The sequence below is a fragment of the Myxocyprinus asiaticus genome, chromosome 22 (genome assembly GCF_019703515.2).
Source record: "Myxocyprinus asiaticus isolate MX2 ecotype Aquarium Trade chromosome 22, UBuf_Myxa_2, whole genome shotgun sequence".
NCBI classification, from domain to species: Eukaryota; Metazoa; Chordata; class Actinopteri; order Cypriniformes; family Catostomidae; genus Myxocyprinus; species Myxocyprinus asiaticus.
In genome coordinates this window covers 27,421,259-27,446,820 of record NC_059365.1, presented here as the reverse complement: position 1 = coordinate 27,446,820, position 25,562 = coordinate 27,421,259, and the positions used below count along the sequence as shown (strand labels likewise).

The 25,562-nt window shown below is 40.0% G+C and overlaps 1 protein-coding gene across 1 annotated transcript; it reads right to left on the bottom strand.

The window, feature by feature from the left end:
• Nucleotides 1-566: 566 nt before the first annotated feature.
• LOC127412637 (uncharacterized) lies at nt 567-24,294 on the bottom strand. Its single transcript, XM_051649179.1, has 8 exons — nt 24,239-24,294; nt 23,750-23,841; nt 22,562-22,912; nt 21,749-22,094; nt 21,070-21,110; nt 1,307-1,423; nt 1,109-1,146; nt 567-1,003 (listed from the first exon to the last, which is right to left on the bottom strand). The coding sequence occupies exons 1-8, from the start codon at nt 24,292-24,294 to the stop codon at nt 872-874; spliced, it is 1,173 nt and encodes a 390-aa protein (XP_051505139.1). The 3' UTR covers nt 567-871.
• Between the last annotated feature and the right edge of the window lie 1,268 nt (nt 24,295-25,562).

The following is a 25,562-nucleotide window of genomic DNA, read 5'->3' as shown; positions in this document are numbered from 1 at the left end:
GCGGGATACAACACGCTGTAGTCCCGGATTAGGATTTTGCAAACTGTCTGGAAAGTTTAAACCTCTGTGGCAGTGAAGCGCTATCATCATTGGGATGGCGTCATGCTGTACATTTGTGGCATCTACTAGGAGTTGTTGGCGCTTCGTGTTCATATTTTCACTGGAAATTCAATTATTGAATTTGTCAGACATTAGGACATTTTAGCGGTCAAAAAATGGTATTTACCAGCTAACGGAAACCCTTGTTGGGGTGTGTGTGTGTGTGTGTGTGTGTGTGTGTATGTCCAGGTATTTCCTACGTTGTGGGGACCAAATGTCCGCACATGGATAGTAAAACCTGAAATTTTTGACGTTGTGGGAACAATCAGTTGGTCCCCATGAGGAAAACAGCTTATAAATCATGCTAAATTATGTTTTTTGCAAATCTAAAAATGCAGAAAGTTTTCTGTGAGGGTTAGGTTTAGGGGTAGGGTTAGGGGATAGAATATAAAGTTTGTACAGTATAAAAACCATTATGTCTATGGAGAGTCCTCATAAAATTTGAAAACCCAACATATATGTGTGTGTGTGTGTGTGTGTGTGTGTGTGTGTGTGTGTGTGTGTGTGTGTGTGTAAACATGTGGTTTCAGTTTAACGCCTCCATCACACCTTGACTGATGACTGATGTCTGATATGACATGCTTTCAGATAACAGGAAGCCTACATTTCCTTTTGTGCAGCAAATATATTTTCTACTTTTCTTAAATAAAACCATTATAGTGCTACAAAATTATCATCAAAATACAAGGTAGACATATTAGCTACAAATGCGAGAGAATCAGGCCTAGTTAAATTTCCTGTGTAATAGGATCTATACTTATTTAATTTATGGTCAGTAACATACAGAATAATTCACTGAGGTGTACACACTGTCCTGTGGTACTTCTCCCTTAACTCTCCCTCTTCTGATTTTTCTCTCCTTAAAATGAATTGCAGTATAATTCAAAAGCACTGCATCACAGTCCTGTAACACAAAAGAAAGCCAGAAAAATGTATTCTGCCTCCAAATTATGTGGAACATCATGAAATCACATGAAATGATGAAGCTTTATTAATTTTTGTAACACACCTGACTGGACGGATGTTCTTTTTCAATGTCTTGCAGCACTTTTTTGGTTGAAAGACAAACATGAGATGTTGTAATCAAATTCTTGTAGTTGTTTTAAATACAGATTACGGAATAAGATTTATTTTGATTTAAAAGTGTTAAAACTATAAATCCAAACTTCTCAGCAGGGTCTTTTATGCAAATAAATCTAACACTTACCTGTGTTGAAGTAATGTCTTTTCTTTTTATGACTTAAAACAGCTTGAATAGTGATCAAAGCCATACAAACACCCAACAATTCTCCCAAGACAATCACTACAGGATCCATTGGTTGTACTGTACAGTATAAGAAAAACAAATTGTGCATATAAACATAATGTTGTCTGATTGAAGCATAAGAAATATCAACACATTCTCACTCCTAAGGTGTCAAATACTGCCATTTGTGCAAGAGCCCATGTTAAAATGCAGTATGATGATGTTGTTTGCATAGGCTAAATTACCTTGATATCCAACTGTTTGATTTCAATTTATTTTAAATGATAGAATAAATTTTGACAAACTTAAATGCTTACTCTTAATTTTTAGATCAAAAGTGTATGTGGAATTATTTATGAGGTGTGTCATTTTCAGCTATTTTAAAGCTCACCTCATGGGGGCACCAAACCATGATATATTAAAAAATGTAATAAAAATTACTTCCTGTACGGGCTAATTTCAAATGGACAGTTTGATTATTATTTTTATTTTTTTCCTAAATACAACGTGCAATAATGGACAGTTATAACCAAGTACTGAGATTTACAAATTATGTAATTCCAAAAATGTGAAAAGGTATTTTAAAATGTTTGTGGTTGGACAAAACGGTAGATGACAGATGATAGCAGACACTTATTAAATGCATTTAATAGTTTCTGTGCTTGATAATGTCTCTGCTTGAAAATGTTCTACAGGTAGGCATTGTCAGATTAATTGTGTATCTATTCTTGTGGTGAACACTGAGAGATCTGTCACATCAGATAAGCATCATTCACACCCTGCCCACACTCTCTGGCTCAGATACTGCAGCTCCAGTCTGGGCTCTTCCTCTACTGGTACTTTACAGGACTGTGTCCTTTGAGTCTGCTGGATTACTCAGGACTTGCCTGCTTGATCCTCTAGTTGCACCTGTTATGACGCGTAATGTTACCATATGCAATACCAGCAGGACAGACAAGTCAAGACAATGGGCTACAATGACAGAAAGAATCTTTTTTTACTTTACCCTTTTACTTTTTATACTCTGTTTTTTTCTTGACAGAAGCCCCAAGTGTATCCTGGTATGTGAAAATACACACTTCTGTTAAAAATAATGACAATTGTAATGCTATGGTAAAAAATTACCTACATAGAGTACAATAGATTTGCAGCACACTTATCTATTAATTATGAACATGAAAATTGGCATATGCTTACATGTTTTTACACTTAATACAGGCTTATAAAGTAGCATTTTACTGTAATGTGATTCAGAAGTGAGAAGCTTCTCACTGTGGGCATGTGAGATGGAAATAACTCAGACTGTTTTTGCCAGTGTGAGGGATACAACACGCTGTAGTCCCGGTGTTGTGTCGAAGTCTGTTCCCCCATGTTTCCCTAGTTAGTGTTCCCCGTAGCGCCGTAAAACATTAAACATAGGGGGAACAGACTTCGACAAAGGGGAAACATAGGGGGAACAGACTTTGACACAACCCCCTATGTTTCTACGGTTAGTGTTCCCCGTAATGCCGTTAAACATTAAACATAGGGGGTAACAGACTTCAACACTAACCTAAAGGGAAACACAGGGGGAACAGACTTCGACAGTGACGTTAAATTAAACATAGGGGGAACAGACTTCGACACAACACCAGAATAGGATTTTGCAAACTGTCTGGAAAGTTTAAACCTCTGTGGCAGTGAAGCGCTATCATCATTGGGATGGTGTCACACTGTACACTTGTGGCATCAGCTAAAAGGGTTCCTGACGCTTCGTGTTCATATTTTCACTAAGCATTGTGTCCGACAATTATTGAATTTGTCAGACATTAGGACGTTTTAGCAGTCAAAAAACTGTACTTAACAGCTAACGGAAACCCTGTTGTTTGTGTGTGTGTGTGTGTGTGTGTGTGTGTGTGTGTGTGTGGAAATATGTGGTTTCAGTTTAACACCTCCATCACACCTTGACTGATGACCGATGTATGATAACGGTCTTTCATATGACATGCTTTCAGATAACAGGAAGCCCACATTTCCTTTTGTGCAGCAAATATATTTTCTACTTTTCTTAAATAAAACCATTATAGTGCTACACATTTCATGTGTTCATAATACATTTCATTTGAACTGAGCAAAATGTATTCATTTGCAGTGGTTAATGTTTAATATGTTGTTTTCTGTACATAGCCTGCTCTGCTGAAATGACCTGTTTTGTTCCAGGTTTATGATGTCTATTTCTCAATGTGCATTCTTATGTGTTCTTCCATTCTCGTGGACTCATTTGACGTAATCATCCACTGCCAAGTTTAATTTCAGTTCTCAAGAATGCAAGTAGCCTACAAAAATGCATAAAATGACCTGGATGTGTTCTTGATCAGGGTGAATATCGAGGATGCATTGGAAGTTGACTTGTGCCTAAGAATCCATTTGAAGTCCCAGACGTCATAACGGCACTACATTGGCACATGAAGGACATTTGTGTCTTCCCTCAAGAGTTTTCTGCTGAAAGCTTACAAAAGTCTGATGGCTCATGAACAGAGGTGGGTAGTGATGTGCTACATTTACTCCGTTACATTTACTTGAATAACTTTTTGGAAAAACATTAATTTTCTGAGTATAGGGTAAGATGGGGTAAGATGTTCATTCACTTTTAAATTGTAACATATATAGATACATTTTAGCATGTACAGGATGAAGATGCATCATCATCAACATATTATCAATGGTAATAAAAAGATTTACTAATTTTTTTGTCATAGCACAAAATCAAATAAAAGAAAAATAGTAAAAGGGACCATCTTACCCCCCACACCTTGTCCCAGGTGTCATCCGATTTTTACAGAATGTATAAATATATCTGATATCATGTTTTTTGTTTTGTTTTTTACTTTAAAGTAAAATATGAAATCAAATATTTTATGTAATTGTTTATTTTCACAATTTATTTGAATAATTGAATAACTAAGCAATGACAGGCAAATCAAACAACACAATCCCAGTCAAAGAGATTTATCTGAAAGGTAAACTTATTCAATGAATTATATAATGTGCAGGCCTATGAATATATGCATATAAAGAGACCCATATTTTTAACTGAAGTCATGTCATAATAGCAATACTATGAACGCCCAAACACAATAATATCTTCCAAATAAACCAAGCATATAGTCCACTGCAAATCAGCCAAGGCTAGATCCATTAAACACTGGAATGTACTGAGTGAGTTGCAAAGGCCAAAACTTAAAACGTTAAATTCAAAGAGCCCATGTCTTGTAGAAAAGCTGTCTTACACCTATCTCTAGCGTCTATCTCCACCTGCCAGTAACCACTGGCTTGGTCAAGGGTAGAAAATAACAGGCTATCAAGAGCATCATCTACTCGGGGAAGGGGATGTGCATCCTTAGTCTCATCATTAAGCTTTCTGCAATCTACACAAAAACGCAAACTACCATCCTTCTTTCTTACAGGAACCACAGGAGCAGCCCATGGACTACAGGAGGGTTGTATAATGCCATTTTATTGCATCTGCTTAATATGATCTTGCACTTCCTGTTGTAAGTGAAGTGGAACCCGACGCAGGGGTATCTTAATAAGATTAGCATTGCCTGTATTAATCTGATGTAATGTTAAGTGGGTCTGCCACAAATCATGGTCACCCATACTAAAAACTTAGGCATGATGTCTTAGCAAGTCACGAATAGACTGCAGCTCAGCTGCTGACAGTCCCTTTTGTTCCAGCCCCAATTGTGACAAAAGGGTGTCTATAGACCAACCTGGGGGTACTTCTAACTCACACCGTCCATTAGGGGTTACTGCTTCCTGTCCAACCACAATGTCCGTCAACAAAGTCCCAATCTTCATTCCCCATCTGAGTGTAAAGGGATTATCAGTCACATTAATCACTCTAATCCCCTGCCCCACATTACAAACCACCCGGGCCACCAAAACCTCACATTGATTAGATAATGAAGTAGAAGGTTCCAACATACCACCTGTCGGCCCTGCGAGGAACCCCTCCACTACCCCAGAAATAATGGCCTCACTATGTGGCTGTAATACTGTATCTAGTTGGACCGTAACAGTCTTAGGCTGACTTGAATCCACAGATGATATTAGTGGGAATTTCTTACCCATCACACTGCAACATTGTTTACTTAAATTGATAACTGCCCCATAATTCAACAAGAAGTCCATACCCAACAAGACAGAGGGAACCCTCACCCGAATTCTGAACTCTCCATGCACCTGCTAGCCATCACTCATTAAGATCACTATAAATAGTCCTGGACTCACACTCTACCTTTGCGAAGTCTTGTCTCGTCACCGAACATTACTGAGCATTATTTACCTGCCTGATCTGTTTATCCTGTGTATTACATTGCTGCCCGTTTCCTGTTTATTCTCTGTGTCTCTCGTTTTGGATTTGTTTGCCTGGTTGGACTGATTACTGTGTACTGGACCTTCTGCCTGTTTATGACCACAATCTGCTTACTGCATAATAAATATTGCACATGGATCTTAATGAGCCTGATGAGTCTCCCTCATTACAGAAGGCTTCGCCACCGATAGATCCAGCAGAGGCGGCGGTGCAGACCATGCTGGCTACACAAGCGGCCATGTTAGCTGAGCATCACCATAGTCTATGTATGAAGTGCTCCGCCATCTCCGCCAACCAACCGCTGCACAAGCGCCTGTGACTCCCAGTCCTCCAGTTTCTGCTTCCAACCCTCATGCAGCGCTCACTTCCACCCACTCACTTTTACCCATGCATTGCGTTACCAGGGAAGTTTGATGGCACCCCGGGTCACTGCAATGGATTCATGCTCCAGTGTTCTCTCTACTTCGCGCAGCTGGCTCACGCTTTTCCCTCCGAACAAGCCAAGGTAGCTTTTGTCATTAATTTGTTGTATGGAAGTGCACTGGAGTGGGCTAACGCTGTGTGGAATAACAATCCCACTATCCGCAATTCTCTCGAGATCTTTAACTCTCATCTTCAGGAAGTATTTGTGCATCCGGTAGGAGGAATGAGTGTGGAAGATCGCCTGCTCGCAATATCGCAATATCTACTGCTGCTGAATATGCTTTACAATTTCGCACACTGGCCTCTCAAAGTGGATGCACTGATGCTCCACTCAAAGCCCATTACCAACGAGGATTATCACCGGCTCTCCAAACTGAGCTGGCGAGCCGTGATGACCAGCTAGCTCTTGAAAAGTTCAACCAATTGTCCATTCGTATTGACAATTTGACATGCTCTCGCTCACCACTGGCATCAGCTCAATTAACTCCTTCATCCGAGACGCGCCCTGCTTCCGCTCCTGAACCCATGTTCATCGGCTGAATACACCTCACGCCGACGCCGCCAGGGTCTATGCATTTACTGTGGTGAATCTGGTCATCTGTTAGCCAACTGCCCTCATCGTTCAGGAGCCTCTACCTCCAAACATCCTACAGTGAGTCCCATCATTAACTCTCATCTCTCTTTACTGGTGACAATAAGATATAATGACAGTCTGCTACAGTGACTGCTCTAATTGACTCTGGTTCAGCTGGGAATTTCATTGATGCATCCCTAGTTCACACTCTGGCTATTGATACCGTACCTTGTATTCCCCCTTTGTGTATCACAGCGCTAGACGGATGCCCATTAAAATCCGGCGCCGTTCAGAATATAATGAAAACTATGTCGTTACTAGTAGGAGCTCTACACCATGAAACTTTTCAGCTATTTGTTACTAAATCTTCTAAAGACTATCTCATCCTTGGATTTCCCTGGCTGGTCACTCATAACACATAATATCTTGGAGGGAGGGAGATATAATTCAATGGAGTCCCTCTTGTTATGCCGCATGTCTGAAAACTCCTCGCCCTGTATGCTGTCTCTCTACAAACCTGCACAGAGAGCATGAAGACCTCCCTGCCAATGTTCCTGATGAGTATTGAGACCTGAGTTATGTGTTCAGCAAAACAAAAGCCACTGAACTACCTCAACATTGCCCTCAAGATTGCGCCATTGATCTTCTCCCATGTACACATCCTCCCAAAAGCTGTGTATATCCTTTGTCTCTTCCAGAAACCAAGGCCATGGAGGAGTATGTGGAGGAGGCTCTGCACCTAGGCTTCATCCGAACTTCTACCTCTCCTGCTGCTGCAGGCTTTTTCTTTGTTGAAATGAGGGATGGCAGTATACGCCCGTGCATCGATTACTATAAGCTCAATGACATCACAGTAAAATGTAATTATCCATTGCCGTTGGTACCCGCAGCTCTTGAACAGATGAGAGAGGCCAAAATATTCACCAAGCTGGACTTGTGCAGTGCCTATAACTTGATTCACATCCTCGAGGGAGATGAGTGGAAGACAGTGTTCGTAACCAAAATGGGACACTATGAATATCGGGTCATGCCCTTCGGGCTTTTGAACTCACCTTCTGTATTCCAAGCGTTCATGAATGAGATATTCAAAGACATCATCAACAAATTTGCTGTGGTCTACACTGACGATATTATAATTTATTCCCCTTCTCTAGAAGCACACAGAGAACATGTACACATGGTACTACAATGTCTGGCAGAGAATCAGATGTTCGTGAAAGCAGAAAAATGTGTGTTCCATGTCCCCACTATTTCCTTCTTAGGATACATACTGAGTGAGGAGGGCGCTCGTATGGACTCTGCAAAGACCCAAGCGGTGGTGGAATTGCCTACTCCAGCGTCTGTGAAGGAATTACAAAATTTCTGAGGATTTGCAAACTTCTACAGATGGTTCATCCGCAACTTTAGTCTGGTAGTTGAACCTCTCACCTCTTTACTCTGGGAAAACCACGTTCTTTGAAATGGACTCCTGCTGCTGATAAGGCATTTGCGGACCTCAAAGCACACTTCACCAGCGCTCCCATACTCAAGCATCCCGATCCTTCACTTCCCTTTGTGGTCGAGGTCGATGCATCAGACACAGGTGTGGGAGCCGTTCTCTCTCAGCATCATGGTTCACCTGCTAAATGTTCCCTTGTGCATCCTTTTCCAGGAAACTGTCAGCTGCTGAATGCAAATTTGATGTGGGAAACAGGGAGTTACTGGCCATGAAGGTGGCTTTCGAGTAATGGAGACACTGGCTAGAGGGAGCTAAGCATCCGTTTGTGGTTCTAACCGATCATAAAAATCTCGAATACATCCAGGGTGCCAAACGACTCAATCCACGTCAAGCCAGGTGGGCATTGTTCTTCTCCAGATTTCAATTCTCTGTTTCTTATCTCCCAGGCTCCAAGAAAGTCAAAGCAGATTCTCTGTCCCGTATATACTCCGATTCCATTCACTCTGAGACACCTACTTCCGTTCTACCCCATCTGTCATCGTAGCTCCCGTTCGCTTCCGAACATCATGGAAGAGATAGCAGAGGCTCAACGTACTGAACCATCTCCCCCTCTGTGTCCTGATAATCACACCTATGTGCCATCTGCTCTTCAGTCCTGTGTCATTCAGTGGGTTCACACTTCTCTAAGCTCAGGACACCTGGGATAGAATCGCACTACTCAATTGGTTCGGAATCATTTCTTATGGCCCAAGTTAACCGCAGAGGTATCTACTTTCAAACGCAACTGCGCCACATGTGCTCAGATGAAGTCCTCAAAACTACCTGGGGGTCTACTTCAACCGCTACACATTCCTCACCGACCATGGTCACATCTTGCAGTCGACTTCCTAACTGACCTCCCGCCATCACAAGGTAATTCTACCATCTTGGTTCTCATCTGCCGTTTTTCTAAAGCCTGTTGTCTAATTCCTCTCAGCAAGCTCCCTTCTGCCCTGGAAACCACTAAAGCCTTGTTCAATCGTGTATCATTTCTTTGGCTTGCCTGAGGACATCGTATCCAACTGGGGCACTCAATTCATCTCTCGCGTCTGGAAGGCATTCTTCAAGAGACTGAACATCAGTGTGAGTCTTATGTCTGGTTATCACCCTCAATCCAACGGTCAAGTTGAATGTCTCAATCAGGAAATCAACCACTTTTTACATACATTCTGCCATCAAAACCAGTCTGATTGGAGCCAGTTTCTGCCCTGGGCTGAATATGCACAAAACTCACTTCACAAACCTTCCCCCTTTGAATGTGTGCTGGGGTTTCAACCTCCATTCTTTCTGTGGTCTGGAGAACCCACCAACATCCCTGCTGTTGATCACTAGTTTCAGAGAAGCAATCAAGTCTGGGATGCTGCCCATGTAAATCTGCAACGGGCTATTCGTCAACAAAAGATTCAGGCTGACCGGCGTCGTCGTCCCTTCCATTCACTTCATCCGGGGCAAAGAGTCTGGCTGTCCACCCACAATCTCCGGCTCCATCTACCCTGCAAGAAACTCAGTCCCAGGTATGTCGGCCCATTTAAGATCATCAAAAGTATTAACCCTGTCACATATAAGCTGCAATTTCCCACTAACTACCGCATATCTCCCTCATTCCATGTATCCTTACTGAAACCTGTGGGTGGCCCTGGTCAACCTCCGATGGACGATCCAGTTCCTCCGCTCCAGCTTGAGCTTGACGGCCAGATCACATACAGCATCCGATCCCTTCTGGACTCCCGACGTCGGGGCCGAAAAATGTTCTACCTGGTTGACTGGGAGGGATATGGTCTGGAGGAGCACTCTTGGGTGGCAGCCGATGACATCCTGGACCCCAACCTCATCACAGAATTCCACACCGGTTATCCTAATTGCCCTCGTCCTAGACCTCGATGTCAACCACGGAAAGCAACTATTACCCCTCATCAAGGGGGCCTCGGGGTGGGGGGGGGGGGCGGACGGGTACTGTCACATTTGCTTCCGCCATTCCCCTCACCCGAATTTTGAACTCTCCACACACCTGCTAGCCATCACTCATTAAGATCACTATAAATAGTCCTGGACTCACACTCTAACTTTGCGAAGTCTTGTCTCGTCACTGAACATTACTGAGCATTATTTACCTGCCTGATCTGTTTATCCTGTGTATTACCTTGCTTCCTGTTTCCTGTTTATTCTCTGTCTCTCGTTTTGGATTTGTTTGCCTGGTTGGACTGATTACTGTGTACTGGAGCTTCTGCCTGTTTATGACCCCGATCTGCTTACTGCATAATAAATACTGCACATGGATCTTAATGAGCCTGATGAGTCTTCCTCATTACAAAGATCTTAGTGGTGGAAAGATCTGCCACCAAAAATTCACCTATTAATGCTAGAGTCAAACTGACATATAATCTGCCAACAGCCCAAAATATGCATAGTAGCCCCATTAGCTGCAGATTTCACAAGTGTTGACATAATATTTTTCCAATTAACTCTAGCACATAAACTCTATGCCAATACTTCAATTGTCACAAAAACTGATTTGGAAACACTTTTTGTAGAGAAAATTGGCATTTACACAAAAATATAGTGTCACATGACAGAATTTACCCCAATCGTTAGCCTGTGTTAATCATGACGACAAGGTATACATCCTTGAAAGCCAATTTAATGTATGTGAAGCATTACTCGCATTGTTATGGATTTGTCTTAACGGCATACCTGCACAGATCCAATGCTACAAACACATCTGCGTCATGACACTTCCAGGAGTGCCAACACAAATATCTTGTATCGTGCACCTATCATCGACAAGTGTACAGAGAACAAATGCATGACCACATATTAATATTAATTTAATTTATTAATTTAATGACGGTAGCCATCCGTTGTTTATTTTTTAATTTTTTTCGATTAACACTTTTTATTTACTCCAACAAATGAAACAGAAAAATAAAACACATGTACAGAATCAACTTTTAACCCCATTATTCCCTTTCCCCCTTCCAATCACCAACCCCACCCTGACCCCCAATGAACATTCCTGTGGTCAAAGCTAAAATATACAAAGAAACAAAAAAACTATATATATATATATATATATATATATATATATATATATATATATATATATATATATATATATAAATAATCACACACATTTAAAACTATAAATCCCTCTCCACTGCCCCTCCCTGAGAGCCTTCCAAAAAGGTCAAATAACTGCCCCACTTCCTATTAAATACCCCCAGGTTGCCTAGCCTTCTATCTGACACTTCTTCAAATGCTGCCACCCTGCCCATCTCCGTGCACCACTCCCAAAATGAGGGCGCTCCAGCCGACCTCCATCCCATAAGGATAATCTGTCTGCTTATCATAACACTGGCTAGAGCCCAATTTCTTATATATTTATCCCATATATTAATAACCGCCCCATCTCCTAAAATACAGAGTCTGGGGTAAAATGAAATTTGAGTGCCCAATACGTCAAATATAAAACTCTGGACCCTCAAACAATTTCTTGGATCTTAACACACCAACAAAAAACATGGGTTGTGTCCCCATCTTCTGATTGGCATCGCCAGCAGGTGGGTGTGTCTTTAAGACCATGCCTATACAATCTAGAGGGGCTCCAACAGAATCGATGTAAAATATTAAATTGCTTAAGGCGCACCCTTGCATCTCTAAATGCAGACTTGATGTTTTTTTAGAATCAAAGCCCACACTCCCTCCTGCTTCCTGACTCCTCCACGTGACGCGTGACCTTATCAACGAGCTTAAGTCATCCCTCTCATGAGCTTAAGTCACAGAGATGTACGGAAGTGAACATTTGTAGTTAAAAAGTATATAAGTATTGTTATGTTTCTCAAAATAATCAATCGTTTGGGTTCAGAAGAACTTTATTTGTCGACTTGAGTCGTGTGGATAATTTTAATGCTCCCTATTTATGCATTTTGGACCATCAAAAAATGGAGGACATTTACTTGCATTGTTTAGAGGAGGAGGCCTGAAATGAAATCCTAAAAGTCTTCAATTCTGTTTTGATGAAGAAAGAAACTCAGATACATCTCGGATGGCCTGAGAGTGAGTAAATTATCAGCAAATTTTAATTTTTGGGTGAACTATTCCTTTAAATCTGTATCCTGAGAACTTAGAAAAGGAATTGATAATTCTGTGGAGGCAAGGCATAGATCTAGTAGGGTCGGAGACCAATAATGAAATATCTTCTGCGTTAAGCAAAAGCTTATGCGCCACACCTCCCACCACCACCCCTGGAAAATCATCCTCCTTTCTTATTGTGGCTGCTAATGGTTCCAGGGCAAGACAGAACAATAAGGGGAAAGAGGGCAACCCTGCCGGGTGCCCCTATTCAGAGTAAAATAATCTGAAATTAATCCATTCGTTTGAACCGCCGCTACCACGTGTCTATAAAGTAACTTAATCCACCCAATAAAAGTATTCCAGAATCCGTACATTTCTAAAATCTTAAAAAGATAATCCCATTCTACCATATCAAACGCATTTTCGGCGTCAAGCGAGATGGTAGCGACCAAAGTCTGATCGTTCACCACTGTCCACATGACATTAATGAAACACCTAATGTTATCAGAAGAGTTATGGCCCCGAATAAACCCCACCTCATCTATATGTATAAGAGATATCATAACTTTACTCAATCGGTTAGCCAAAATTTTGACAATATTTTAACGTCTAGCTGGATCAGGGAAATTGGACGGTAACTCGCTTGGATCTTTGTCCTTTATAAGAATCAGACTGATCCGGGCTTGTGTCGTGGTTGGTGGAAGCTTTCCGTTCTTTAATGATTCCATATAATCTTCTAGCAAAAGTGGAGCCAGTTCTGTAGCAAAAGATGGGTTTTTTGGTGAATGCGGCATACTGTATGATTCGGCCCCTAAGAACTGCCTTAAGTGCCTCCCAAGCCACACCCACAGAGGATACTGAGGACCAGTTGGTCTCCATATAGATATTGATTTCAGCCTTTAAAATTTGTTGGAATTCAGGATTTTGCAAAAGGGATACATTAAAGCACCAACTATATGATTTCCTTTTCTTCATATGTGGCAACACCTCTAAACACACCAGGGCGTGATCTGAGACTAAAAGATTTCCAGTTAAGCAATCAACAACAGATGGAATGAGGGACTTAGAAATAAATGTAAAAAATCTGTTCTAGAGTAAATCTTATGGACTGATGAAAAAAATGTATAGTCTCTCCAAGATGGGTTCAAAAGTCTCCAAATATCTGTAAGACCAAGATTTGTACACATCCTGTGAAGCGTCAATGTTGCTCTAGGGGGGCCTGGGTAGCTCAGTGAGTAAATATGCTGACTACCACCCCTGGAGTCGCAAGTTTGAATCCAGGGCATGCTAAGTGACTCCAGCCAGATCTCCTAAGCCACCAAATTGGCCTGGTTGCTAGGGAGGGTAGAGTCACATGGGGTAACCTCCTCGTGGTCGCTATAATGTGGTTCGCTCTTGGTGGGGCGCGTGGTGAGTTGTGTGTGGATGCCGCGGAGAATAGCGTGAAGCCTCCATGCGCTAGGTCTCCGCGGTAACGTACTCAACAAGCCACGTGATAAGATGCACGGATTGACGGTCTCAGATGCAGAGGCAACTGAGATTCGTCCTCCACCTCCTGGATTGATGCGAGCCACTACATCACCATGAGGACTTAAAGCTCATTAGGAATTGGGCATTCCAAATTGGGGAGAAAAAGGGAAGAAAATTTAAATTAAAAAAATAAAAACATTTGATATTTTGGCATATAAAAATATAGATTGTGTGTCAAAAACAAGATTATAAAGACCACATTCCAACATTACTGCATCCATCAAAACTCGAACATCCCCCAGAACCAAATAAACAGAAAAAAGAAAAACATGCACATTAACTCTGTGCACGACAGCGCCAACTGGCGTGCATCCCTCCAAACTCAAACAGTCCATGCATGCCGATGAGAACCCCCACAACAGCTTTGCCATCAGATTACTCAAGTCCAGTGTTAATATACAAATTTTGTGAGATAGAATTGCACGGCAAAAGATAATCTATAAAACAAACTACAGCCAATAGGCAAAATAAACACAACGAGCGTTTAGATTCATCCATAAAACTGTCTTGAAGGTGTGTTACTCTACAAAATAAACTCCAGCCGCTAGGCGGAACCTGCACAAGAAGAGCGCGCCAATTCCCCAAACAGTCAAGTGGATGTTCAGTGAGCCGGTCCACTCGGCTGCAACATGAGTGCAACAAATGACTTAATCACTCCAATGTCTTGCAACAAATACTCCACAAAACAAACTCAAGCCAGTAGGAGGAATAAGTACAAAGTGTAAGTAGATTCATCCATAAAGCTGTCCTGAAGGTGTGTTACTCTACAAAATAAACTCCAGCCGCTAGGCGGAACCAGCACAAAAAAAGAAGCACTCAGTTTCCTCAAACAGTCAAGTGAATGTTCAGTAAGCCAGTCCACTCGGCTGCAACATATCACGAGATGACTTACTCACTCACTCCATTGACTTCATGAAGGACATCGCTTGCTGTGGGCATGTGAAGGTTTTACGGTCATCCTTAGCATTCTATTCTCAATTTGGCCTGGAATATCAGAGCAAAAGTGACCTTCCGTTGATGTAAAAGTTTCTTGCATTCCTTGAATCGATCACTTTCTCTCTTGTCAAATTCTCAAGTCTTGGAACAAGAAAATGCTGTGGTTTTTCCAAGAAAGCCTTCCTTTACTCCCTGCCTCGTGTAACACAAGATCTTTATCACATGATCTCAGAAATTTGGCCAGAATTGATCAAGGCCTGTCTCCCTCCAGGATCTCTGAGAAGGAACCCTGTGAGCTCGCTCGATTTCCAGCTTATGGCCTTTTATGTCGAACAGATTTGGAAGGAGCCCATCCAGGAATTTCACCATATCCTGACCCCTTTTGGCCTCAGGAATTCTGACAATACGGACATTATTCCACCGGCTATGGTTCTCCATGTCCTCCAACTTCTCCCAGACACGCTCCAAATCCACTTTGGTCACTAGTGGATTAGCAGATAATTCCCTATCCGATGACCCCAGATAATCGATCCATTTCTCGACACCCCCCACTCTTGTATCCTCACCTCCATGGCAGTGGTCAATCAACATATCGTAGCAAGATCCTCCAAGTCAGCAACGACCTTCATCAGCATTGCCGACAAGCCCAGCATCTCTCGACACATCTCCCGCATCTCTCCGTCCAAATCGACTCCCAGGATCGCGGCCTACTCGGGGATGTCAGCTTGAGCACGTAAGTGTCTTTTAATGTCTCCAGAGCCCAAGGATGTTGAATTCTTTGACATATTGTCCTCCTAGAACAGTTATGGAACAGAGTGTATCGAATCTCACCAGTTTATATCATTAAAAGTGTAAAAACTAGCAAAGTGCTCAGAGCTCGCTATTCACGCGTCCGATCCTCGCATGGCGTCATGTGACCATTCCCTTCCTTTTATTTATTAAAGTTGCTTTTCCACACCAAAAAGAATAGTTTCGACATCCAACACCAAGTCAAGCGGCTATTTCAAGATTAAAATTGCAGCTCCAACTTAAAGCAGCACGCTGAGGTAAGTTTTGGCTCTAATGATAACGCGGGCTTTTCTGTGACATGGTGATGGTGATTTTCAGGGTGATTCTGTAAATATGGGCTCTTGTGAAATCAGTTTTTAAGTGTATATTTTTAAATCTGCAGCAATATATGCACTTTGTCCTGCATGTCATAAGCAGTATTTATGCATTTAACCCGCACCCTCGCAGAAACTGTTGCAGCTACTTCGGGCGGATTAACTGTATAAATCTATGTAAACATCCACATTAAGTGTAAATGCCTTTTGCTCTGCCGATCGCGTTATTGACAACTGTAGTGCAAACAGACAGCATTTCTGCGTGTGGTGCCCTACGCAGGCTGCATACTCTGCGTTTAGGGAGTGGTTGTACTGCTGTACAGAACTAATGATCTAAATTCTTTTGACACTGAAAACTGTAACTACACTGAACTAACAACTAAAAGCTATGAAATAGTGAAAATAGGCATTAATAAAACATGATCTTGCTTTGGTTTATATTTCCCTGTGGGACATTGTTCACGTTTTCACCATAATAATTACTAGAAAGTTTTCCAAATCTCTCTTCTTATTGACAAAGAGCCCTTAAAGGGATAGTTCACACAAAAATGTAAATTCTCTTATCATTTACTCACTGTTATGCCATCCCAGATGTATATGACTTTTTTTATCTGCTGAACACAAATGCAGATTTTTAGAAGAATTTCTCAGCTCTTTTGGTCCATACAATGCAAGTGAATGGGTGCCAACATTTTAAAGCTAAAAAAAAAAAAAATCACATAATTCAGCATAAAAGTGATCCATAAGACTCCAGTGGTTAAATTAGTATCTTCAGAAGCGATGAGATAGGTGTGGATGAGAACCAGATAAAATTCTTCTTCTTGTGTTTTTGATGATTCACATTCTTCTCTGCATATCACCCCCTGCTGGGCTAGGAGAAGAACTTCTAGCAAAAAATGACCTGTTTCTCACCCACGCCTATCATATCACTTCTGAAGATGTGGACTTAACCACTGGAGTTGTAAGGATAACTTTTATGGTGCCTGTATTTGCTTTTTGCATTCGCTTGCATTGTACTGACCTACAGAGCTTAAATATTCTTCTAAAAATCTTAATTTGTGTTCTGCAGAAGAATGGAAGTCATACACATCTGGGATGGCATGAGGGTGAGTAAATGATGAGAGAATTTTCATTTTTGGGTGAACTACACCTTTAAAGTAATAGCTCATCCATAATTTAATATTCCATCATCATTTCCCTACCCTCATGTTGTTCCAAACCCATGTGACCTGTATTCTGTGGAATCCAAACGATGTTAGACAGAATGTTAGGGACTGACAGTCTCAGTCACCATTCACTTTCAATATATATATATATATATATATATATATATATATATATATATATATATATATATATATATATATAAACACAATCACTGAAAGTAAATTGTGACCAAGGCTAACATTCTGTCTAAAATCTCCTTATTGTGTTGCATAGAAGAAAGTCATATGGGTTTGGAACAACATGATGGTGAATGATGACAGAATTATTATTATTATTTAATACATGTTAAATGTGTATTATGTAATGGAATGTAGGGAGTTAACGCCATAATGTCATTTGTGAAAGTAATGAGTTACTCACTACTTGAGTACTCTTTTAATTGTATACTTTCTTACTCTTACTCAAGTAATTATTTATGTTAGCACTTTTTTTAAATAATTGTACTTGAGTACAGTTTTTGGCTACTTTACCCACCTCTGTGCACTAGTATCCAGCAATAAATGTACATCAGACCCACCAGTTTTAGCATTGAGGTACACTCCAGTGCTGGGTTGATTGCCAGGGGCCAGTCTTGCAGACTTCAATGAGGGGGCAGGCATTTGGCCCTCTGTCTCCACCCCCTCTAGTTTCCCTAAAAATAAGGACAATTACGGCATAAATGGCGATAGCACCCACACTCCCAGCAGGCCTCTTGTTCATGAGAAGGCTGATCAGTGACCCACCCACTCGGCCTACGAGTCTCCAAGGGACCACTCTGCATCCTAGACTGTGGACCCTCGGGAAAGGACTGTAAAGACTGCACTGTCTGCTGCAGTGTTTTCAGCTCTTGCCTCAACCCTTCCACTACCCCCAACAACATCTCCATTTGTTTACCATCGGGAGCATTTTCAGATACAGCTCGCACCTTATATCAGCAACCAAACTATTTCTCTTCAGGCTCAGAATTAACTCTAATTCAGAAGCCAAATTGACTGCATTTTCTAAGGTTGGAGGTTTTGCACTATGAAGTTGTACTCTCAAATCCCCACTCCCTACATGCTCAATAAAATGATCATGAGCAAAAGATCATGTGTGTTGTTGTTAGCCGACGGATAAGCTTTTGTTATAAGTCGGCGCAATGCATTTCCAAATTCCCTGGCAGTTTCATTATGCAAACGCCTGCGTGCGAAAAAACTGGCATGATTCCAGTCATCATCTCCCTAGTGACGCTTTCGAAACAGAATAAGTCACTACTTGACTCAGTGGACAAACCACTATATATGTCTCGAGTTCTGCCAAATAACAATAGGGAGAGGAACTTAAATTTCAAATTGTCATCCCAACCATTAACCTCAGCTGCTATTTCAAATTGTCCTATCCAATCTGACCACTCCCTGCTAACTCCTGTGAAAGTCTGAGGCATAAAAACAGGTCGTACTGTCGCCATGTTAGAAACTAAATCTTGCCTCGCAGGCCCCCCGTCATTTAAAGATGGAGCTGGTGTGTTATCACCTTCTGGGTCAAACATGATAGGCCCTAAAATCCCACTGCTGCCACCAATGTAATGTTGGATTATTTATTTATGTATTTATTTATTTATTATTGTTATTTGCTGCTATCACCTTTAATTTTCTACACCAGGAGTGTCTGGCAAGAGAGGATAACACACCACCACAATCAATTCCAAAGCAAATTACATTTATTTTTCACAGGGGCACTGTAAATTAACTGGACTGGCCAAAGACATCAAGAGGCAGTGCTATCACCAAGAATAAGTGAATTTATCACTCAATTCAGTGATGAAAAAAACACTACACACTACTGACAAACTAACCACACAACTATTCAGTATGTGCAAGAATTAAATAGGATTTTAACTTCCCACCTACCACCCCATCTAAGACTCAACCCACCCTAAAGTTTACCCTTGAATTTAAAATATTATTTTATTAAACTTGATTAAATGCATAGGCCTATGACACACAAAAAAACATTCTAATCTTAAAAGCACTTAACCAACTTAACTTTCCAATGACCCACGGCCCCTCCTCCCAGAGGTCCGTGCAAAGTGCGGCACCGTTGTCACAGCAACGATGAGTCTATCTGGAGTTGAGAGCTCACAATAGGACAGGAAGCTTGTCAAAACTTCTTCTTAAGAACACAAGTATGTTCTCTGTGTTCTTAGCACTAAGAAACACCCCATGTCTTCCAATCGCTTTATGTGAAGAACGGAACCAAACTTTAGTTTTTATTCAACAATCGACTTATTCTAACATATTCCAAAATTGCCGCTGCGAGGAGCATTACGACACAGGTTTGACGTCAGTGAAGTTAAACGCCATTGGGTCTGGCATGTCTTGGGACTGATTGTAACGAACTCAAGTTTGGATGTAACTTTCAAATGATGAGATGTGACCGGTAGAGCTCCTAGCTAGGATCACAATGTCACTGCATACACGGAGAAAGAAAATATTTTTCCAGCAATTAAAACCATTTAACAGCATTTTCACTCTGTTCCTCACACAATGCTATTATAGTGCTTTTGAATCATTTTTGTATAAATTATTTTGACTGTTCTTTTATCTGCTTATTACGTCTTTTATTTTGTTGAGAATTGGTTAGGTTTAGGCACAGAGGTGGGGTCAGGTGTTCAAAATTACTGTCTCTATATAATAGTGTAATGTAAATCAAATTATTGTGACTAAAATTACCTGTCTGTTACACGTTATATATTGTTGATAATTGGTTAGGTTTAGAAATGGGGTTGGGTTAAGGGATGTAAAATATCTAAATGACTGAATAATGTAACAACACTAATACATACAAGTATAATAAAACATATTGCAGTTGAACACCAAATATCAAATATCCAAAGATTGATAGTGATACCTCCCTTATGACACTGCCCTGGTGTATGTAGACTGATGTGCTGGCTCTTGCACAAGCGACTGTATTTGATGCTTTTTTGAGAACGAGTATGAGTACCGATACTTCCTTTTCGGTACTTGCCGATAAGATACCTGTTTTTTCTGAATTCCATATAAATTGTTTATTTCAATTTTATCATCAAAATGGTGTCTAAATAAATAAATTCAATAATAAGTATATTCAAATAAAGTGAATTAACACTCTGCTGTCATCTGCTATAAACAGTGCGTGCATTGCTCATAATTACTGTATGTTTTTTTCCATGTATGAGCCAAGGAGCTCTAAAATGTTGGAGCAGCTGGCACAACATCACACATTCAGAAGTGCTTACATTTGAAGCGCACAGCACATGCAAACTATTTATCTCATTAAATCGCAGCCTTTGCATTTTAATAATCACACTATGACATAACGTGATTTTAATTTGTGCGATCCGGAATGCAGAAAAATTAAGTATACCCTGGACTTTATGGAATGACATTCATATATCAGATAGTAACATTTTTTGGTATTGGAGCATTTTTATGAGCAAGAGCGCAAGTACATGAGCGTGGTATCAGACCCGATTCCAATACCAGTATTGGTATCAGGTCATCCTTAATGTCAAACATTTAAACACTTATTTTAAAATTTTTATTAATTTATTAAAAAGGTCAATTTGAAAAGGCATTCAAATTAAAATAATCTATTCCTTTAGGCTTTTTTTATTTTTTTTTTTATTCTGTTTGTCACAGTCAACCAATGGACTGGAGAGAATGACCAATAGGCTTAAGACCTGGGTATACTTAGTTTTTCTGCATTCCAGATCGGATCGCGCCCAGTCTAACGCATTGCCTTTCAAAGTATATATTTTTGACCGCAAGCGAATACGAACGCATTCGAAGCATACCCACTACAACTGCTTTGTGATTCTCTTTTAGTTCAGTCAACAGCAGGCACGTCTTTTGCGGCACACATTATTATTTATTATCAAAAATATATTTATATATAGCCTATTAAATGTGTATGAATTGTGAGGTGTGCATTTTCACGAGTATTGCTGTATTACAGCACAGTTACAGAGGGAAATAAACTGCAAAATGATGTAAAGAATAAAATAAACAACAAAGAACATCCGACCATAGCTGATGTTATATGAGAGCGATGGTCTGTCTGCGCACCTGTATAGAAACAATATGTCAATCAAACATGCACTCTTACTAGAGAGTCACTTATCACAGCATGAATCTGTGTCAGTCATGATAACAGTGTTAACAGGAAAAAATAATAGTTTATCATGCAATCACACTGTTGATACATCGTCACACAATTGCTTAGTAGTAATTGCGTTACATCACCACAAAATGCTACATAGGTTGAACAAATCTTTATGACTTCTTACTGGAACAGTTTTTGAGTTAATATTAAATATATCTCTCTTGTTTTTGAATTTATCTCTAGTGCGTGTGATGTTGAACACTCGTGGTTTTTATCATTCGTCATATATATATATATATGAAGTACTATAAAAATTAAGAGTGCAGCCCTTGAGAGTACAAGGATCCAGCTTTGCCCCTGAGCTTTCCGAAGTTGAGTAGCCCTGGCTAGAGCTACCTACTTTAGTTATCTTTGAATTTTACTTCATATTTTGTTTTACAGTATGTTCTTTCTGCTACATACACTCAGAGTCCATCAAATATAGCATGCAATAACTAAAATGAAACTGAAAAACTCAACCAGCTATTATAATGATGAAAAACTATTTTTATAGCTCCGTACAAAATGTCGACAAAATTAAAGAAGAAATTATGGCTCTTACCCCATATTTGTTTTTGTCCCATTTTCAAACAGAATTTTTCCACAGGTGACTACGGCACAGTAATAAGTGCCAGTGTCTTTTTGGCTGACAATGTTCTTGGAGAGATTGTATGTACAACTCTGCCTAAAAGTATCAATCTCACATTGATCACTCTGATTACGAGTGTACATGATTTCAGGAACAGATTTCCCTGAATCAGATCTGAACCAGAACATTTTCATATCTGCTGTTGTGTGTTTAGACAGCACAGAGCACAGCAGGGTCACCGTAACTCCAGGGTAGACAGACTCCGTCACTGGATGCTGGTGAATAGACACGTTGAATTTATGTTGGTTGTTTTGTGACCCTAAACACAGACAAAAGACATTTTATCCTAAAATATACAAAATTACATGTTTAAACAAATGTCAGATAGTAAATATATATATATATATATACTGCTGTTCAAAAGTTTGGGGTCACTTGACAGAAATGTTTCTGCAAATTCTAGGCAATGGGTGGCTACTTTGAAGATGCTAAAATATAAAAAAAAAAACAATTTGATTTTTTTTTTTTTTTTTTTTTGTGACAACATAATTCTTATAGTTTCATTTCTGTTATACCATAGTTATGACGACTTTACTATTATTCTAAAATGTGAAAATAAAATAATAATGAAGAATGAGTAAGTGACCCTAAACCTTTGACCGGTAGTGTATATGAAACTTATATAGTGAATTATTTCCATCATAGTTTTAGAACTATGTTTTTTTAGAACTTATTTTTATTTTGTTGGGATTTTTTACTTAATTACTCAAGGTTAAAAACATTTACCTTTCAAAGCCAAGTATGTGCCTCCAGCGAAAACGGTCTCAAACTTTCTCCAGCCGCAGTAATACATTGCTTTATCAGATGAAATGACATTTGAAATCTTTAAGTGACAGATTTCATGTGCTCTTTCAATAGTAAAACGTGAAGATTTAAACTCATTATAGAACTGAGGTTTCCCCGCAAATTTCTGAACCAGTACAACAACACGTGGTTGATGTCCTGAAGTTTGCTTGTACCAAACAATTGGATCACTATGATCTTCTTTCAGAACAGAGCAACGCAGAGTGACATTATCACCAACAGAGACGGTCACCACTGAGTCTGGTTGATGGACAACCTCAGAATGTGCAGTGTCTATAGGAGAAAGAGATAATAAGAACATAATCAAGATAATATTTTTTCATCTAGGTTGTATGACAAGGCTTAATAAAATAAACTCATACTTCTTCAGAAAACTGAAGATGTTATTGTGAGGCTTAGGCTTACATATAAAAAATAAAACACATACAGTAAAACAAAGTCTTCTGCATTTCAAATTAAATCAAACTGACACGTGACACTTATGTACAAGGTCATTATTTTCAGCTAAAGAAAACCTCTTTCCACGCCATCTGTCAAAAGAGTTAAACGTAAACTACAGAATTTATTAAAAATGTATTTACTGTATATGAATATCTTTATTCTTTTGAAATACTTAAGGGATACTCAAACTTGCTTTAGTGAAAATAAATGGAGCATATGTGACATATGTCACAATACGTGACATGTCACATATTTCTTTTCAACTACCCATTTATCATTAAATAAATTCATCTATATACATGTTTACTTAAATACTTACACATCTTACATAAAAGCATGACAGAAATCCACAGTATCATCATCTTCAGTCTGTAGTCTTTGGCTGTTTGGCTTGCCTCTTTAGAAACTACAGCAAGATTATACTGTACTGTTAATCTCACTGATGGCATCCTTTTTGTGACATCACAGACTTCCTGCTACCTTTTCTTGTCAACATTTATCGACCACAACATTTGCAACGTAACCTCTCAAGGTGTAATGATAGGGTTCACATCTATGTTGTTTATAGTTTACAAAATGATGACTTATCTGATAACTGGTAACTGATCTCACTGTAAATTCAGCAACAATATGTCAAAAGATCTTCTGCTAAATTTGGTCTTTACTTACCGTAATTCAGACTACTGCCCCCAGTGTCCAAAGCTGGAAGTGTTGTTATGGGCACATATGGGCATGTGTGGGAGCATGTCCACAGAGTGTCACTAAAAATAAGTTGTAAAGCAAGTTGTTTTAGTTGTAAATGATACAATACACTATTGCATCAATGGGAACCTCTAACCCATACCCCAACTCCAACCCTAAACCTAAACATGTTGTCATTTTATAACAAGCAGATATTACAGATTCTCCTACTTACATTATAACTTCTGGACAGTTTCGCCACATCCCTTGGTAAATGTTGTGCTGCACTGCTAAGCTGCATTTATCACAATCTGCATATGACTTCTCCCTTATAACGAATAGTATCCATAATGAGCAAATTAAAAGTTAATAATGATTATCACTAGAGGGCGACTGTTGTATCCGGAGGTTGAAGATGGTTAAACGGTGGTATTATCGCCTGTCAGTCAATGAGGCTATATTGCAGTTTGGGCATACTAAGATGGCCGCCTGTACACTTTTGGTGTCTTCACCTCCTGCTGGCAGTTTACCATTGTGTCATGCAATCCAGCTTTCTCTCTCTCTCTGTATATATGTGTGTGTGTGTGTGTGTGTGTGTGTGTGTGTGTACACTGATCAGCCATAACATTAAAACCACCTGCCTAATATTGTGGAGGTCCCCCCTCGTGCTGCCAAAACAGCACCAACCCACATCTCAGAATAGCATTCTGGGATGCTATTCTTCTCAACACAATTGTACAGAGCAGTTATCTGAGTTACCGTAGACTTTGTCAGTTCGAACCAGTCTGGCCATTCTCTGTTGACCTCTCTTCAACAAGGCATTTCCGTCCTCAGAACTGCCACTCACAGGATGTTTTTTGTTTTTGGCACCATTCGGAGTAAATTCTAGAGACTGTTGTGTGTGTGAAAATCTCAGGAGATCAGCAGTTACAGAAATACTCAAACCAGCCTGTCTGGCACCAAAAATCATCCATGCGATTTTCCAATAAGCCAATCGTATGGCAGGAGTGCAATGCATAAAATCATGCAGATTTGAGTCAGGAGCTTCAGTTAATGTTCACATCAACCATCAGACTGGGGAAAAATGTGATCTCAGTGATTTGGACCATGGCATGATTGTTGGTGCCAGACGGGCTGGTTTGAATATTTCTGTAACTACGGATTCTGATCAGTGTCTGATCAGTAGTTTATAATCATTTTTAGCAGTGTCAGAGCTCTACTTATGGAGGCACCAAACCATACTAAATGAAAAAATGTTTAACAAATTACTAAAATTCACCATCCATGCTCTCTTTTATAGGCTAATTTCACATTATTGTCCATAATGAAAATTGACAGTAATTGAAAGTATTGAGATTTACAACTGAGAAAGTATTTTAAAATATCTCCATTTATTGTGTATACGAGAGAGAGCTGGTTGAGCAAAATAGTAGATAACAGATAATAGCAGACACTTATTAAATGCATTTAACAGTATCTGTGCTTGATAACACATTTTATAAGCATTGTCAGATTTATTAACCTGTTCTTGTGGTGAACACTGAGAGATCTGTCACATCAGATAAGCATCATTCACACCCTGCCCACACTCTCTGGCTCAGATACTGCAGCTCCAGTCTGGGCTCTTCCTCTACTGGTACTTTACAGGATTGTGTCCTTTGAGTCTGCTGGATTACTCAGGACTTGCCTGCTTGATCCTCTAGTTGCACCTGGCATGACGCGTAATGTTACCATATGCAATACCAGCAGGACAGACAGGTCAAGACGATGGGCTACAGTGACAGAAAGAATATTTTTTACT